General features: G+C 45.9%; 1 protein-coding gene across 5 annotated transcripts in view; it reads right to left on the reverse strand.

Moving 5' to 3' along the window:
* Positions 1–13,803, reverse strand: part of GABRR1 (gamma-aminobutyric acid type A receptor subunit rho1) — a 53,000-nt gene extending 39,197 nt beyond the window's left edge. For 2 of the 5 annotated variants that reach the window (XM_033234588.1, XM_033234589.1), the window contains exon 1: positions 459–1,035. In XM_033234588.1, the coding sequence (XP_033090479.1) occupies positions 459–580 (122 nt within the window). In that variant the 5' untranslated portion in view covers positions 581–1,035. Of the gene's footprint in view, positions 1–458; positions 1,036–13,630 lie in introns of those variants that run through there. The other 3 variants (XM_033234590.1, XM_033234586.1, XM_033234587.1) reach the window with 3 other exon arrangements.
* Between the last annotated feature and the right edge of the window lie 4,093 nt (positions 13,804–17,896).

Raw genomic sequence — 17,896 nt, forward strand, 5'->3', positions numbered from 1 at the left:
GAAAGCTACTTTCTTTTAAAATATTAAAAAGTGATTTACAAATCTAACAGAAATAATTACAGCAGAATCATTCTCATGAAATATAGGTCCCACTGGTAATTTGAGAATTCACAGATTTGTTCTGACCCTAGGACACAGACAGCAAATAATTGCCCTTGATTTTTATTTTTAGTGTGCATATATTCTATTTTCCAGAACCTACCTTTCACCCAGGACAATTCATAAGGAATTTTAAAATATGCACTGATAAAATGATCAAATCTAGCATCATTTTAAAAGAAAACGTAATTCCAACCTTCTAAAAGCAGGGCAGCAGGAGAACAAAGGGAAAGGAAAGAAAAAGGCATCTACACAAAATACCATATGCTGGAAATGATGCTCAGTTTCTAGAACAATACTGTAAGCTCGCTTTGCGCACCCTCTTTTCCTAAATCCTCTATCCCTAAATGTCCACTCACCTGCCTTTCTTAGACATCTCGTGGACTTCTCTTCCAGGCCAGTGCACTCTGCTTTCAGTGGCCAAAACCCATCCCCACCACAAAAGAAAGATGCCAAATTTCATATTTGGGACAGTCAACATGGGTTTCCAAATTCAAACAGCTCTCTCCAGAAACAGCAAAAAGGAAAATGTTGTTCTTTTTCTCTCTTTAAGACATTATTGGTCTGTTCATTATTAGAAGGATGTTTACTCATGCAAAAAAAATCAACCCACAGGATGCAATCTGGAGAGCAGGAGAAAGCAATTTCCACTAAACCTATAAATCCTCCTACGTCAGATGTCAGGGATTTTCTGAACTGAGGTTGAATTCCTGTGTCCCAGTGGAACAATTATTTTGGCCGGTCTAAATTAGTTCATCATCAAATGTGGTAAAAATGTTGGTGAAAGTCTTATTTTCTGGTGCGTTGAATAAAAGGAAAGTAAAAATGGACCAAAGCAATTTTCAAAAGGAGTAAGGCCAGAGGTGCAGAACTGCTTTCTATGTTCACACTAATGAGCTCCTCCCTGGATCTATTTTAAGCTTACAGCCATTATTATTTGCTTTAGCTGAGGGCTGGATTTGAACAGCTCCCTGCCCCCACTTCCTGTGGCTGAATCCCTGAAACCCCAGGGCCTGGTACCTGCGTGGGCTGTCTATATGGCTGAGATTGGGAGGGCAACTGGGGAAGAGGCTTTTTTGTCTTTGTTTGGCACAGAAATAAGTAAATTTCCTTGTCAGTTGCATTATTCTTATCATGAACCTCACTGCACTTTCCACATTTCAAAAATACCAGTAATAAGTTAACTGTAGCCTCAAGTCTGTATTATTTATAGACAGTTTTTCTTTTGCTTTGATGCTTACTCCAAGACTCTGCTATAATCTACAGGCCAGAGTTTGTGTCTTCATCAAAAGACAGTCTCAGAGCCTCGTGGAAGAGACTGTTCTAGGTACTCCAAACTATTATCTCTTCAAAGCTGAGCTGATATGGTTTTGATAACTTTCAGACTGTACTGGTAAACTGAGTCATGGTTCCCAGAACTCTATAGCTGAAAAGCAGTTTCACACAACTGCTAACCCAAGATACAACAGAATGAGAATTAATTACACAGGACTGAACGAATTGATGAGAGAAATTTTGTTGGGGTTATTTGAAATGTAGTTGTTTTAAGGTTCTGTTTCCAGATCGTAAGAAGCCTTGTCTTTCTCTTCTTATGCTATCTGTAATTCACAATAAGTTTTTAAATTCTACTTTTATAAACCAAAATGAAGTATTCTTGAATGATATATGATTCTCACTGACACGATTCTCCTTATTTGAATTCAGAAACTCTTACCCAGTCTCTTAACATTTCTTGGCAATATAGTTGTTTGCATAGGTTTAGTAAGAATCTGTCCTCCCTTTTGCCAAAATACAACTGGAAGTGAGAGGTGACAACGTGCTAGCAGCCCTCGCTCTTGGCGCCTCCTAGGCCTCAGCATCCACTCTGGGGGCGTTTGAGAAGCCCTTCAGCCTGCCACAGCACTGTGGGAGCCCCTCTCTGGGCTAGCTGAGGCTGGAGTCACCTCCCTCTGCTTGCGGGAAGGTGGGGAGGGAGAGGCGCTGGCAGGAACCGGGGCTGTGGGAGGCGTTTGCATGCCAGCGGGAGTTCCAGAGGGCGCAGTCGTGGGCTTGGTGGGCCCTGCACCCAGAGCAGCTGGCTGGCGCAGCTGGCCCAGGGCAGTGAGGGACTTAGCACCCAGGCCAGCAGCTGCAGAGGGTGCCGGTGGGCCAGTACTACACTGGAGTTCTCTCCAGGCCTCAGCTGCCTCTGTGCGGGGCAGGGCTGGGGACCTGCAGCCCCCTATGTCCAAGCACCCCTCTCCCTGTGGTGGGCTCCTGCAGGGCCCAAGGCTCCCAGACGGGATCCGCCCCCTGCTCCATGGCACTCTGTCCCATTGACCACCCATGGGCTGAGGAGTGCAGGCAGGGGTCGGGACTGGCCACAGCTCTGCCTGCAGCCCCCATGTGAGATCCACTAGGTGAAGCCAGCTGGGCTCCTGAGTCTAGTGGGGACTTGGAGAACTTTTATGTCTAGCTAAGGGATTGTCACACCAATCAGCACTCTGTGCCTAGCTCAGGGTTTGTAAATACACCAATCTATACTCTGTGTCTAGCTCAAGGTTTGTAAATACACCAATGGATACTCTGTATCTAGCTAACCTGGTGGGGAGTTGGAGAACTTCTCCATCTAGCACTCTGCCTCTAGCTCAAGGATTGTAAATGCACCAATCAGCACTCTGTCAAAATGGACCAAACAGCTCTCTGTAAAATGGACCAGTCAGCTCTCTGTAAAATGGACCAATCAGCAGGATGTGGGTGGGGTCAAATAAGGGAATAAAAGCAGGCTGCCCCAGCTGTAAGTGGCAACCTGCTGGGATCCCCTTTCATGCTGGTGGAAGCTTTGTTCTTTCACTCTTTGCAATAAATCTTGCTGCTGCTCACTCTTTGGGTCCACGCTGCCTCTAAGAGCTGTTAACACTCACCGTGAAGGTCTGCAGCTTCTCTCCTGTTAGCGAGACTACAAACCAACCAGAAGGAAGAAGCTCCAGACACAGCTAAATGTCTGAAGGAACAAACTCTGGACACACCATCTTTAAGAACTGTAACACTCACCGTGAGGGTCCGTGGCTTCATTCTTGAAGTCAGCGAGACCAAGAACCCACCCATTCCAGACACATTTTGGCGACCACAAAGGGACTATTGCCTATCCCCAAGTGCTGACACTTTCGCCTATTGCGGTGAGACTTTCACCTATCACCAAGCAGTGGGACACTGACTATCACCGAGTGGTGAGCACCAACGGACCCCTTTCGCTTGCTATTCTGTCCTATTTTTCCTTAGAATTCGTGGGCTGAATACCGGGCACTTGTTGGCCAGTTAAAAGCGACTAGCGCAGCCGCCGGACTTAAGACAAGGGTGTGAGGCTTTTTGGGAAAGGGCTCTCTAACAACCCCCGACTCTTTGGAGTTGGGAGCGTTGGTTTGCCTCGAACCAGATTCCGCTTTTGCTGTACCTCTGGGCTGAGCCGAGGGTCGACTGAGAGGAAAGTCATGCAGCTCCAGGGTCCCGACAAGTTGGTTGACCCTGCAGCCATGAGCAGAACTCTCAAAGGCATGTCACCCAAGTGAGACTCGCCCATCTATTCTATCTACTCTGACCCTTGCCCCTGGGTCCTAATGCCTGCCAGACAAACTTCCTCTCACTTCTCCTCTCTGAGGTTAGTCCCGCTTCTAAAAATCGATCCCTGTCTCTGGTGGTTTTCTAGTTTCTCCTGTAAGAATGACTTCTAATATGAACTCCAAGACTCTATTACCTTCTTTAGGCACCCGGACTCACCAATCAGAAAGACAGTTTTTGCTCAAAGCCCTGTCATAGCAGGGACTACCTGGAATTTTAGGATCCCTGCTCAGACTAACAGGCCTAACAAAAGCTATTCCTGAAAGCTAGGATATGGGGAGCCTCAGCAATTGTATCCTTCCTATTCATGTAAGTGAGGACAAAAGATGTCACTATTCCAACCCTGGAGATCCCTTCCCTCCCTCAGGGTATGGCCCTCCACTTCAGTTTTGGAGTATAACATCTTTATAGGACAGCGGTAAAGTCCTAATGCTAACAGGAGAATGCTTAGGACTCTAACAGGTTTTCAAGAATGCGTCAGTAAGGGCCACTAAATCCGATTTTTCTCAGTCCGGTCCTCCATGTGGTCTGAGTGGACAGGCAAGGGTACAGGGTTTCGAGAATGCATTGGTAAGAGCCACTAAATCCGACCTTCCTTGGTCCTCCATGTGGTCTGGGGGAAAAACTAGTGTTTCTGCTGCTGCATCGGTGAGTGCAACTATTCTGATCAGCAGAGTCCAGGGACCGTTGCAGGTTCTTGAGCAGGGGTTGTTTCTGCTGCTGCATCAGTGAGCGCAACTATTCCGATCAGCAGGGTCCGGGGACCATTGTGGATTCTTGGGAAGGGGGAGAAACAAAACAAACCGAAATCGCAGGCGGTTTTGTCTTTCAGATGGCAAACACGCAGGCATCAACAGGCTCACCCTTGAAATGCATCCTAAGCCATTGAGACCAATTTGACCCACAAACCCTGAAAAAGAGGCGGCTCATTTTTTTCTGCACTATGGCTTGGCTGTAATATTCTCTCTCTGATGGGGAAAAATGGCCACCTGAGGGAAGTACAAATTACAATACTATCCTGTGGCTTGACCTTTTTTGTAAGAGGGAAGGCAAATGGAGTGAAATACCTTATGTCCAAGCTTTCTTTTCATTGAGGGAGAATACACAACTATGCAAAGCTTACAATTTACATCCCACAGGAGGACCTCTCAGCTTACCCCCATATCCTAGCCTCTCTATAGCTCCCCTTCCTATTAATGATAATCCTCCTCTACTCTCCCCTGACCAGAAGGAAATAAGCAAAGAAATCTCCAAAGGACCACAGAAACCCCCAGGCTATTGGTTATGTCCCCTCAAGCTGTAGGAGGAGGGGAATTTGGCCCAACCTGGCTACATGTCCCCTTCTCCCTCTGTGATTTAAAGCAGATCAAGACAGACCTGGGGAAGTTTTCAGATGATCCTGATAGGTGTGTAGATGTCCTACAGGGTCTAGGGCAAACCTTCAACCTCACTTCGAGAGATGTCATGCTATTGTTAGATCAAACACTGGCCTTTAGTGAAAAGGATGCAGCTTTGGCTGCAGCCCAAGAGTTTGGAGACATCTGGTATCTCAGTCAAGTAAATGATAGAATGACAGCTGAAGAAAGAGACAAATTCCCTACCGGTCAGCAAGCCATCCCCAGTATGGATCCCCACTGACACCTTGACTCAGATCATGGAGACTGGAGTCGTAAACATCTGTTGACCTGTGTTCTAGAAGGACTAAGGAGAATTAGGAAAAAGCCCATGAATTATTCAGTGATGTCCACCATAACCCAGGGAAAGGAAGAAAATCCTTCTGCCTTCCTCGAGCGGCTATGGGAGGCCTTAAGAAAATATACTCCCCTGTCACCTGAATCACTTGAAGGTCAATTGATTCTAAAAGATAAGTTTATTACCCAGTCAGCCGCAGATATCAGGAGAAAGCTCCAAAAGCAAGTCCTGGGCCCTGAACAAAATTTGGGGGCATTATTAAACCTGGCAACTTGGGTGTTCTATAATAGGGACCAAGAGAAACAGGCCCAAAAGAAAAAGTGAGATCAGAGAAAGGCCGCAGCCTTAGTCATGGCCCTCAGACAAACAAACCTTGGTGGTTCAGAGAGGATAGAAAATGGAGCAGGCCAATCACCCAGTAAGCTTTGTTATCAGTGTGGTTTACTGGGACACTTTAAAAAAGTCTATCCAATGAGAAACAAACTGCCCCCTCATCCACGTCCACTATGCTGAGGCAATCACTGGAAGGTGCACTGCCCCAGAGGACGAAGGTTCTCTGGGTCAGAAACCCCCGACCAGATGATCCAACAACAGGACTGAGGGTGCCCGAGGCAAGTGTCAGCTCATGTCATCACCCTCACTGAGCCCCGGGTATGCTTAACCATTGAGGGCAAGGAAATTGACTTCCTCCTGGACACTGGTGCAGCCTTTTTAATGTTAATCTCCTGTTCTGGACAACTGTTCTCAAGGTCCGTTACCATCCGAGGAATCCTGGGACAGCCTGTAACCAGGTATTTCTCCCATCTCCTCAGTTGTAATTGGGAGACTTTGCTCTTTTCACATGCCCTTGTTATGCCTGAGAGTCCCACACCCTTATTAGGGAGGGATACATTAGCCAAGGCTGGAGCTAGTATCTACATGAATATGGGGAACAAGTTACCCATTTGTTGTCCCCTACTTGAGGAGGGAATCAACCCTGAAGTCTAGGCACTGGGAGGACAATTTGGAAGGGCAAAAAGTGCCCACCCAGTCCAAATCAGGTTAAAAGAACCCACCACTTTTCCTTATCAAAGGCAATATCCCTTAAGGCCCGAAGGTCATAAAGGATTACAGGATATTGTTAAACATTTAAAAGCTCAAGGTTTAGTAAGGAAATGCAGCAATCCCTGCAACACCCCAATTCTAGGAGTACAAAACTGAACGGTCAGTGGAGACTAGTGCAAGATCTTAGACTCATCAATGAGGCAGTAATTCGTCTATATCCAGTTGTACCCAACACCTATACCCTGCTCTCTCAAATACCAGAGGAAGCGGAATGGTTCACGGTTCTGGACCTCAACGATGCCTTTTTCTGTATTCCCCTGCACTCTGACTCCCAGTTTCTTTTTGCCTTTGAGGATCCCACAGACCACATGTCCCAACTTACATGGACGGTCTTGCCCCGAGGGTTTAGGGACAGCCCTCACCTGTTTGGTCGTTCACCGGCCCAAGGTCTAGGCCACTTCTCAAGTCCAGGCACTCTGGTCCTTCAGTATGTGGATGATTTCCTTTTGGCTACCAGTTCGGAAGCCTCATACCAGCAGGCTACTCTAGATTTCTTGAACTTTCTAGCTAATCAAGGATGCAAGGTGTCTAGGTTGAAGGCCCAGCTTTGCCTACAGCAGGTCAAATATCTAGGCCTAATCTTAGCCAGGGGGACCAGGGCCCTCAGCAAGGAACAAATGCAGCCTATACTGACTTATCTTTGCCCTAAGAAATTAAAATAGTTGCAGGGGTTCCTTGGAATTACCGGCTTTTGCCGACTATGGATCCCTGGATACAGCAATATAGCCAGGCCCCTCTATACTCTAATCAAGGAAACCCAGAAGGCAAATACTCATCTAGTAGAATGGGAACCAGAGGCAGAAACAGCCTTCAAAACTTTAAAGCAAGCCCTAGTACAAGTTCCAGCTTTAAGCCTTCCCACAGGACAAAACTTCTCTCTGTATGTCACAGAGAGAGCAGGTATAGCTCTTGGAGTCCTTACTCAGACTCGTGGGACAACCCCACAACCAGTGGCATACCTAAGTAAGGAAATTGATGTGGTAGCAAAAGGCTGGCCTCACTGTTTACCGGTAGTTGCAGCAGTGGCTGTCTTAGTGTCAAAGGCTATCAAGATAATACAAGGAAAGGATCTCACTGTCTGGACTACTCATGATGTAAATGGCCTACTAGGTGCCAAAGGAAGTTTATGGCTATCAGACAACAGCCTACTTAGATACCAGGTGCTACTCCTTGAGGGACCAGTGCTTCAAATACATACGTGCATGGCCCTCAACCCTGCCACTTTTCTCCCAGAGGATGGGGAACCAATCGAGCATGACTGCCACCAAATTATAGTCCAGACTTATGCTGTTCGCGATGATCTCTTAGAAGTCCCCTTAGCTAATCCTGACCTTAACCTATATACCGATGGAAGTTCATTTGTGAAGAATGGGATATGAAGGGCATGTTATGCCATAGTTAGTGATGTAACCATACTTGAAAGTAAGCCTCTTTCCCCAGGGACCAGTGCCAAGTTAGCAGAACTAGTGACACTTACCCAAGCCTTAGAACTGGGAAAGGGAAAAAGAATAAATGTGTATACAGATAGCAAGTATGCTTATCTAATGCTACATGCCCATGCTGCAATATGGAAAGAAAGGGAGTTCCTAACCTCTGGGGGAACCCCCATTAAATACCACAAGGAAATTACAGAGTTATTGCACACAGTGCAAAAACCCAAGGAGGTGGCAGTCTTACACTGCCAAAGCCATCAAAATGGGAAGGAGAGGGGAGAACAGCAGCATAAGCAGCTGGCAGAGGCAGGGAAATACCAGCAAGAAGGAAAGAGAGGAAGAGACAAAGAGGGAGTCAGAGAGAAAGAGAGACAAAGGAGAAGTCGAAGAGAAAGAAAGAGAGATGGAAGTAGTAAAGAAAAAACAATGTACCCTATTCCTTTAAAAGCCCCCAGGGTAAATTTCTAAATGTCTACCCAGCCAAGGCATGTTCTTCTTATGTGGAACGTCAACCTGTATCTCTGCCTTCCCAGTAACTGGACTGGCACCTGCATCTTAGTCTTTCTAAGTCCCAATATTAATATTGCCCAAGGAAATCAGACCTTATCAGTATGCCTCAAAGCTCAAGTCCGTTAACACAGAGCCATACAACTAATACCCCTACTTATAGGGTTAGGAATGGCTGCTGCTGCTACAGAAACCGGAATAGCTGGTTTATCTACTTCATTATCCTACCACCACACACTCTCAAAGGATTTCTCAGACAGTTTGCAAGAAATAACAAAATCTATCCTTACTTTACAATCCCAAATAGACTCTTTAGCAGCAGTGACTCTCCAAAACTGCCGAGGCCTAGACCTCCTCACTGCTGAGAAAGGAGGACTCTGCACCTTCTTAGGGGAAGAGTGTGGTTTTTACACTAACCAGTCAGGGATAGTACGAGATGCCGCTTGGCATTTACAGGAAAATGCTTCTGAAATCAGACAATACCTTTCAAACTCTTATACCAACCTCTGGAGTTGGGCAACATGGCTTCTCCCCTTTCTAGGCCCTGTGGCAGCCATCTTGCTGTTACTCATCTTTGGGGCCTGTATCTTTAACTTTCTTGTCAAATGTGTTTCCTCTAGAATCAAGGCCATCAAGCTACAGATGGTCTTACAAATGGAACCCCAAACGAGCTCAACCAACAACTTCTACCAAGGACCACTGGACCGACCGCTGGCACTTTCACTGGCCTAGAGAACTCCCCTCTGGAGGACACCACAACTGCAGGGCCTCTTCATCGCCCCTATCCAGCAGGAAGTAACTAGAGCAGTCATTGGCCAAATTCCCAACAGCAGTTGGGGTGTCCTGTTTAGAGGGGGGATTGAGAGGTGACAACATGCTAGCAGCCCTCGCTCTCAGTGCCTCCTCGGCCTCGGCGTCCACTCTGGCAGTGTTTGGGAGCCCTTCAGCCTGCCATGGCACTGTGGGAGCCCCTCTCTGGGCTGGCTGAGGCCGGAGCTGCCTCCCTCTGCTTGCGGGGAGATGTGGAGGGAGAGGCACGGGTGGCAACCGGGGCTGCGCATGGTGCTAACGGGGCCAGCGCGAGTTCTGGCAGGCATGGGCGTGGGCTTGGAGGGCCCCGCACATGGAGCGGCTGGCAGTGCCGCTGGCCCAGGGCAGTGAGGGGCTTAGTACCCGGGTCAGCAGCTGCAGAGGGTGCCAGTGTGCTGGCACTGCACTCGAGTTCTCACCAGGCCTCAGCTGCCTCCCTGCAGGGCAGGCTTGGAGCCTGCAGCCTGCCATGTCCGAGCCCTCCCCTGCAGTGGGCTCCCACACAACCCAAGCTGCCCCCTGCTCCATGGCGCCTGGTCCCATCGACTGCCCCAGGGCTGAGGAGTGCAGGTGCGGCTCGGGACTGGCGGGCAGCTCTGCCTGCAGCCCCGGTGCAGCATCCACTTGGGGAAGCCAGCTGGGCTCCTGAGTCTAGTGGGGACTTGGAGAACTTTTATGTCTAGCTAAGGGATCATAAACACACCAATCAGCACTCTGTGTCTAGCTCAAGGTTTGTAAATACACCAATCAGTACTCTGTGTCTAGCTCAAGATTTGTAAATACACCAGTCAGTACTCTGCATCTAGCTCAAGGTTTGTAAATACACCAATTTGTACTCTGTATCTATCTAACCTGGTGGGGACTTGGAGAACTTCTCCATCTAGCATTCTGCGTCTAGCTCAAGGATTGTGAGCATACCAATCAGCACTCTATCAAAACGGACCAATCAGCTCTCTGTAAAATGGACCAATCAGCACTCTGTCAAAATGGACCAATCAGCTCTCTGTAAAATGGACCAATCAGCTCTCTGTAAAATAGACCAATCAGCTCTCTGTAAAATGGACCAATCAGCAGGATGTGGGTGGGGTCAGATAAGGGAATAAAAGCAGGCTGCCCGAGCTTGCAGTGGAAACCTGATCGGGGGTCCTCTTCCACACTAGTGGAAGCTATGTTCTTTCACTCTTTGCAATAAATCTTGCTGCTGTTCACTCTTTGGGTCCACGCTGCCTGTAAGAGTTGTAACGCTCACCGTGAAGGTCTGCAGGTTCACCCCTGTCAGTGAGACCACAAACCCACCAGAAGGAAGAAGCTCCAGACACATCTGAATGTCTGAAGGAACAAAGTCCGGGCACACCATCTTTAAGAACTGTTTACTCTCACTGCAAGTGTCCGCGACTTCATTCTTGAAGTCAGCGAGACCAAGAACCCACCAATTCCGGACACAGAAGTATCAGTTATGCAATGAAAGCCTTGCCTTAAATGCCCTGTTTGAGAATAATGTTAATTTAGTGAAGTGTGACAAGCCATTTTAAGGAATAAAGGTTGGCTGTACTTACAGAACCAATGCCTACAATGTCCTCTCAGGAAAACTGAGGTAGGTCCACTTTATAGTGTCCAGTCTTACAGTTAGTAAGGAAAGTCACTTCCAGGCAAGTACTTGGGTATTTTTCTGAAACCTCTAGAAGAAAGGAGTTCACTCAAATCTATAGGTACTGCAGGTAAAATTTGGTGGAGTTTCTTGGGCTTGGTCTCCTAATTTTAGCAGGATAGAAAATAATAGACATGGCCGGGCATGGTGGCTCATGCCTGTAATCCTAGCTCTTTGGGAGGCCAGGGTGGGAAGATCACCTGAGGTCAGGAGTTCGAGACCAGCCTGGCCAACATGATGAAACCCTGTCCCTACTAAAAATACAAAAATTAGCCAGATGTGGTGGCATATGCCTGTAATCCCAGGTACTCAGGACGCTGAGACAGGAGAATCGCTTGAACCTGCGAGGTAGAGGTTGCAGAGAGCTGAGATTGCGCCACTGCACTCCAGTCTGGGCAACAAAGAGTGAAACTCCGTCCCCAAAAAAGAAAAGAATAGACACTTTTAGAAGTCCAATCTAAGATGCCTTATGATAAGTTCTAGGCAGAAGCTAATTTGGAATCATTCAACACTGTATGACTCTAGGTTTTGCAAAGCAAACTTCAAAGGAGGTCTCTATGATGCATAACTCTCTTGATGCACTGTAGAAGTAATTAGCCAAACCTAAGGAGTCCAGCCTTTTTTTTGTGATCAAGAATAATCTTTAGAATTGTATATAATAACAAGGAGAAGGAAGATGGTCAGGAAAAATTGTCAAACTTTGAAATGAGCAAAATAGATTACTGGGTGTTCTTTCAATAGAATGCTGAGCCTTGTCCAGTGGGACCTTCAGGGATTGTCTCATCCTATAGGAATGTATGCCTTTGATTGTCTTTAGGCTATTTTACAATTCTCTTTTTTTTTTGAGACGGAGTCTTGCTCAGTCGCCCAGGCTGGAGTGCAGTGGCGCGATCTCGGCTCACTGCAAGCTCTGCCTCCCGGGTTCACGCCATTCTCCTGGCTCAGCCTCCCAAGTAGCTGGGACCACAGGCCCCTGTCACCACGCCCAGCTAATTTTTTGCATTTTTAGTAGAGACGGGGTTTCACCGTGTTAGCCAGGCTGGTCTCGATCTCTCGACCTCGTGATCCGCCCGCCTCGGCCTCCCAAAGTGCTGGGATTACAGGCGTGAGCCACCGCGCCCGGCCCATTACAATTCTCTAATAGTGGATGTTAACACGTAGAAAACTGATAGTAACGCATATCCTTCCTGTCCATAACTATGCAAATTATTCCTTTTGTGCTGTGGAGAGTATAAATCTCTATAAATCAAGTCCTTATTTGAACCAGTTGTAACATCTTACTGGTCCCTTAGCTAAATAATGAGTTAAATAAAATCTTCAATGTCTGTTCATTTTATAGTTAGGTGAGAGTCATGATTATATCCTCTTATACAAATCATCCTTTAATGTACTTTCAATTAATAGATGTCAAAAACATTCAACATATAGAAATAAAGGCAGAATATGTGATGTCTCCCGAGGTCAACGTAAGCTAAGCATGGTTAGATACTTAAGTTGTAGTGACTTGCTGATTTAAAGACCAAATTGTCTAAAGGGAGACATTCTGGGGCTGAGTACATCAAAATGAATAGTACAATAAGGCATTAAATTGGGGAGGTAGAAAGGACATTAAATGGCTCCAATGCCCAGATTGGAAAATATGTTTCTTTCTTGTTTAGAGGATCCTGGGCTAGCTCCAGGAGACAGGAGCCTGGGCATAACCAAAGAGAGCAAACCAGAAGGCCTCAAACACGCATTTCCTACCCTCTCTTAGCAGACAGCTGGTTCAGCAGGTCCCCAGTTAGCTTGATGGCAGGACAGATGGTACCAGCTGCTGAGCCTTTGCAACAAGGCCACTTCCTCCACCCGGAAGTTCCTATGGCAGAACCTTGAGGGGAGGGGCCCTGTCTTAGAGCCCTTCTGCTTTGGGCTCGAGCCAACCATGCATCCCTCTTACTGCTATCATGAGAGCTCAGAAAGCTATGACATTTCGCTACTTTGCTGCTTGTAAATGTTCTTAATCAACGTTATTTCCCACTAACAACATGTGACTCTAATGCGGAGAGTATCTGTGCCCTCTTTATAGGACAAGGATGTAGGAGGGAGCTGTAAAGAGGCCTGAGAGAACCAGTTAGGGCCAGCATCAGAGCATATTAAGGATCCAGACTGACTTACTGAACTATAACACTTCCAGACCAATTTTTAAAAATACTTTTTTTTTTTTGAGACAGAGTTTTGTTCTTGTTGCCCAGGCTGGAGTGTAAAGGCACGATCTCAGCTTACTGCAAACTCTGCCTCCCGGGTTCAAGCGATTCTCCTGCCTCAGCCTCCCAAGTAGCTGGGATTACAGGCATGCGCCACTAGGCCCGGCTAATTTTGTATTTTTAGTAGAGATGGGATTTCCCCATGTTGGTCAGGCTGGTCTCCAACTCCCGACCTCAGGTGATCCGCCTACCTCAGACTCCCAAATTGCTGGGATTACAGGCGTGAGCCACCGCACCTGGCCAAAAACACTATTTTTTGACAAAACTCTTCTTTTCCTTTATTGAGTGTACCAGCCTTCTCTCTCTTATCGCTCTCCTTTTTATTCCTCAGCCATCATGGCCTTCCTTGCAGCAATACAGGGTCTCCAGGGCAATGATTTCATCAGCAGAGGAACGACCAGGCAGTACTTAACTCCACCTTATATTCTCATGGCCATCCAATGTCCCCTTGCCCCAAGCCCTTAGAGCCAACCCAGCACCACACACAAGGCACTCACTGACTGATGGGTGAACTGCAGGCAGCACACCGAGCTGCTCCAGACAGTGGCTGCAGGTGCTCATCAGCTGCTTGCACGTGCTCCCTGCAGCACATTTTCTAGCCACAGTCAGCCCTCTGCATTCATGGGCTTTCCATCTGTAGATTCAACCAAGTACAGATCAAAAATATCTGGGGATAGAAAAACAATTAAAGAACACAAATTCAAAAAACTGATATAGTATAACAACTACTTGCTAGTATTTACATTGTATTAGATATTAGAAGTAATCTCGAGATTATTTCAAGTATACAGGAGAATGTGCATAGGTTATATGCAAATACTACCCCATTTTATGAAAGGACTTAAGCATCCATGGATTTTGGAATCCTTGGGGTCCTGGAACCAATCCCCTTGGTACTGAGGGATGACTGCACAAGTGCACCAATTTTGCTTCTGGCTCTGAGCTCAGGGCCTAAACACAATCTCCCAGTATTGGACTGGTCCTTGCCAGGTGGGGGATAAGGGACAATTAAAAAGGCAAAGGAAAGGAATTTGATGAAACAATGACCCGAAGAGCCATTTTTCAGTTCCTAAAGCAGCTGCTTCTTTACTCACTATATTGCCAAGCCTACAATTTAAGCTGCTTGTAATCGAACCATGGAAAGATCAATAAAAAGATAGAATAGCATTTCTTTGTCATGGAACAGCTTAGAGGTGAGTGGTCCAGGCTGATGGGAATCTGCTCCAGAACGAAGTGCTCTTTGTCTTGTTGCTCTTTCTCAGGGTGTGGTCTTTGTGTACCTGGCTAAAGTTGGGCTGCCAGTAGGCAGAGAAGACATGAAAGGCAAGCAATTTCTGTTTAGGCAAGTGACATAGGAGCTACACTCATCACTTCAATTCACATTTCATTGGCAAGAAACTTGGCCTCGTAGTCACTCCTAACTGTGAGGAGTCCAAGAAATGTAGTCTCTCGATGAGTCATCGTATACCTAGCTAAAATTATATCACGATGAAAACAAAGAATAAATTTGAGGGAACAGTCAGCAATGTGCTGAACTCTCCAATTTTTCTTCCCATCCCAAGAGTTAAGTAGCAGTGACTTGGATCCCAAATTCGATTCCTGTCAACCCACTTTGTGGGGATCCTTTTCCCCTTGGCCCACTGCATATCTGGAGCCAAATACTCAGATTAGTCAGAACATCCAAATAAAACAGAGGGGACAAAACATTAGTCAGACCGTTAATATCAGTCCTGTCGGGAAGGCTGTGGTATTTATAGTGTGCTTCCAAAGGAACCACCCCCATTCTGCATCTGCTCGTTTAATTCAGGTCAGATTCCTTGATCTCGAGGTTTTTTAATGCCCATCTGTAATGTGCTCTTTTTGTCATTTCCCTGTCTCTCCTTCCCTGCTGAGTTACCAATGCCATAAACCAGCTGGTGCTGGTGTCACTCTGAAAGCACTTTACTTATTAATTACGATGATGACAATAGGCTTTTTGGAGACTGCCCACCATCTATACTGAAATTTTCATGATTGATGAGAAATCTAGATGGACAGGAAGCCTCAATTAGTTTGAGTTAATTTTTTTTACAGTCTAAGTTTTGTGGTCTGAACACACCCAGGCCAGCGTTCCACAATGGCTCCAACCACAACTGTGGTGCCAAGGATCAATAGACCATTAAACTATGACCTTTTGATAGCAGAGCCTCAATTTTATCCATATATATTATTTTGTCATCACAAGCATCATCACAAACTTGATGTCTGAGAGTGGGTAAAAATCAATGTCCTTGTCTAGATTTTTAAAAAAATTTTCATAGGTTTTTGGGGAACAGGTGGTATTTGGTTACATGAGTAAGTTCTTTAGTGGTAATTTGTGGGATTTCAGTGCACCCATTACCCAAACAATGTACACTGAACCCAATTTGTAGTCTTTTTATCCCTCACCTCCCTCCCACCCTTTCCCCAAGTCCTCTAAGTCCATTGTGAAATTCTTATGTCTTTACATCCTCATAGCTTAGCTCCCACTTATGAACGAGAATATACAATGTTTGGTTTTCCATTCCTGAGTTACTTCACTTAGAATAATATTCTCCAGATCCATCCAGGTTGCTGTGAATGCCGTTAATTCATTCCTTTTTAGGGCTGAGTAGTATTCCATTGTATATATATGCCACAGTTTCTTTATCCACTCATTGATTGTTGGGCATTTGGGCTGGTTTCACATTTTTGCAACTGCTAATTGCACTGCTATAAACATGTGTGCACAAGTGTCTTTTTCATTTAATGACTTCTTTTCCTCTGGATGCTCAGTAGCAGGATTGCTGGATCAAATGGTAGTTCTACTTTTAGTTCTCTAAGGAATCTCCACACTGTATTCCATAGTGGTTGTACTAATTTACATTCCCACCAGCAGTGTAGAAGTGTTTCCTTTTCACTGCATCCACACCAATATCTATGTGTTTTTTGTTTGTTTGTTTTGTTTTGTTTTTGTTTTGTTTTTGTTTATTCATGGCCATTCTTGCAGGAGTAAGGTGGTATTGCATTCAGGGATTTTGGGGTTTTTTTGAGACAGAGGTCTTGCTCTGTCACCAGGCTGGAGTGCAATGGCGCCATCTTAGGTCACTGCAACCTCTGCCTCCTGGGTTCAAGCGGTTCTCCTGCCTCAGCCTCTCGAGTAGCTGGGACTACAGGCGTGTGCCACCATGCCCAGCAAAGATTTGTATTTTTAGTAGAGATAGGGTTTCACCATGTTGGCCAGATGGTCTTGATCTCTTGACCTCGTGATCTGCCTGCCTCAGCCTCCCAAAGTGCTGGGATTACAGGCATGAGCCACCATGCCTGGCCGCCAGGGTTTTTGTTTGTTTTGGTTTGGTTTTTGAGATGGAGTCTTGCTCTGTCGCACAGGCTGGAGTGCAGTGGCATGATCTTGGCTCACTGCAACCTCAGCCTCCTGAGTTCAAGTGATTCTCCTACCTTAACCTCCCAAGTAGTAGCTGGGATTACAAGTATGCATTATCATGCCCAGCTAATTTTTGTATTTTTAGTAGAGACAGGGTTTCACCATGTTAGCCAGGCTGGTCTCAAACTCCTAACCTCAGGTGATCTGCCTGCCTTGGCCTCCCAAAGTGCTGGGATTACAGGTGTGAGCCACCATGCCCTGCCTGCATTGTGGTTTTGATTTGCATTTCCCTGATCATTAGTGATGTTGAGCATTTTTTCATATGTTTGGTGGCCATTTGTATATCTTCTTTTGAAAATTGTCTATTCCTGTCCTTAGCCCACTGTTTGATGGAATTTTTTTTTCTTGTGATTTGTTTGAGTTTGTTGTAGATTCTGGATATTAGTCCTTTGTCTAATGTATAGATTGTGAAGATTTTCTCCCACTCTGTGGGTTGTCTGTTTACTCTGCTGAGTGTTCCTTTTGCTGTGCAGAAGCTCTTTATTTTAAGTCCCACCTGTTTATCTTTGTTTTTGTCACATTTGCTTTCAGGTTCTTGGTCATGAAGTCTTTGCCTGAGCCAATATGTAGAAGAGTTTTTCCGATGTTTTCTTCTAGAATTTTTTTTTTCCCCAAGACAGAGTCTTGCTCTGTCGCCCAGGCTGGAGTGCAGGGGCATTATCTTGGCTTACTGCAACCTCCGCCTCCCAAGTTCAAGCAATTCTCCTGCCTCAGCCTCCTGAGTAGCTGGGATTACAGACACCCAACACCACAGCCAGCTAATTTTTGCATTTTTAGTATAGATGGAGTTTCACCATGTTGGCCAGGCTAGTCTTGAACTCCTGACCTCGTGATCCACCTGCCTCAGCCTCCCAAAGTGCTGGGATTATAGGCGAGAGCCACCGTGCCCGGCCATCTTCTAGAATTTTCAGTTTCAGGTCTTTAAGTCCCTGACACATTTTGAGTTGATTTTTGTGTAAGGTGAGAGATGAGGATCCAGTTTCATTCTCTTGCATGTGACTTGCCAATTATCCCAGCACCATTTGTTGAATAAGGTGTCCTTTCCCCACTTTATGTTTTTGTTTGCTTTTTCAAAGATCAGTTGGCTGTAAGTATTTGGGTTTATTTCTGGGTTCTCTATTCTGTTTCATTGGTCTATGTGCCTATTTTTATACCAGTACCATGCTGTTTTGGTGACTATGGTCTTATAATAATGTAGTTTGAAGTCAGGTAATGTGATGCCTCCAGATATGTTCTTTTGCTTGGTCTTGCTTTGCACGTGTGGGCTCCTATTTGGTTCCATATGAATTTTAGGATTGGTTTTTCTAGTTCTGTGAAGAAT

This window comes from Trachypithecus francoisi, unplaced genomic scaffold (genome assembly GCF_009764315.1).
Source record: "Trachypithecus francoisi isolate TF-2019V2 unplaced genomic scaffold, Tfra_2.0 Lachesis_group15, whole genome shotgun sequence".
NCBI classification, from domain to species: Eukaryota; Metazoa; Chordata; class Mammalia; order Primates; family Cercopithecidae; genus Trachypithecus; species Trachypithecus francoisi.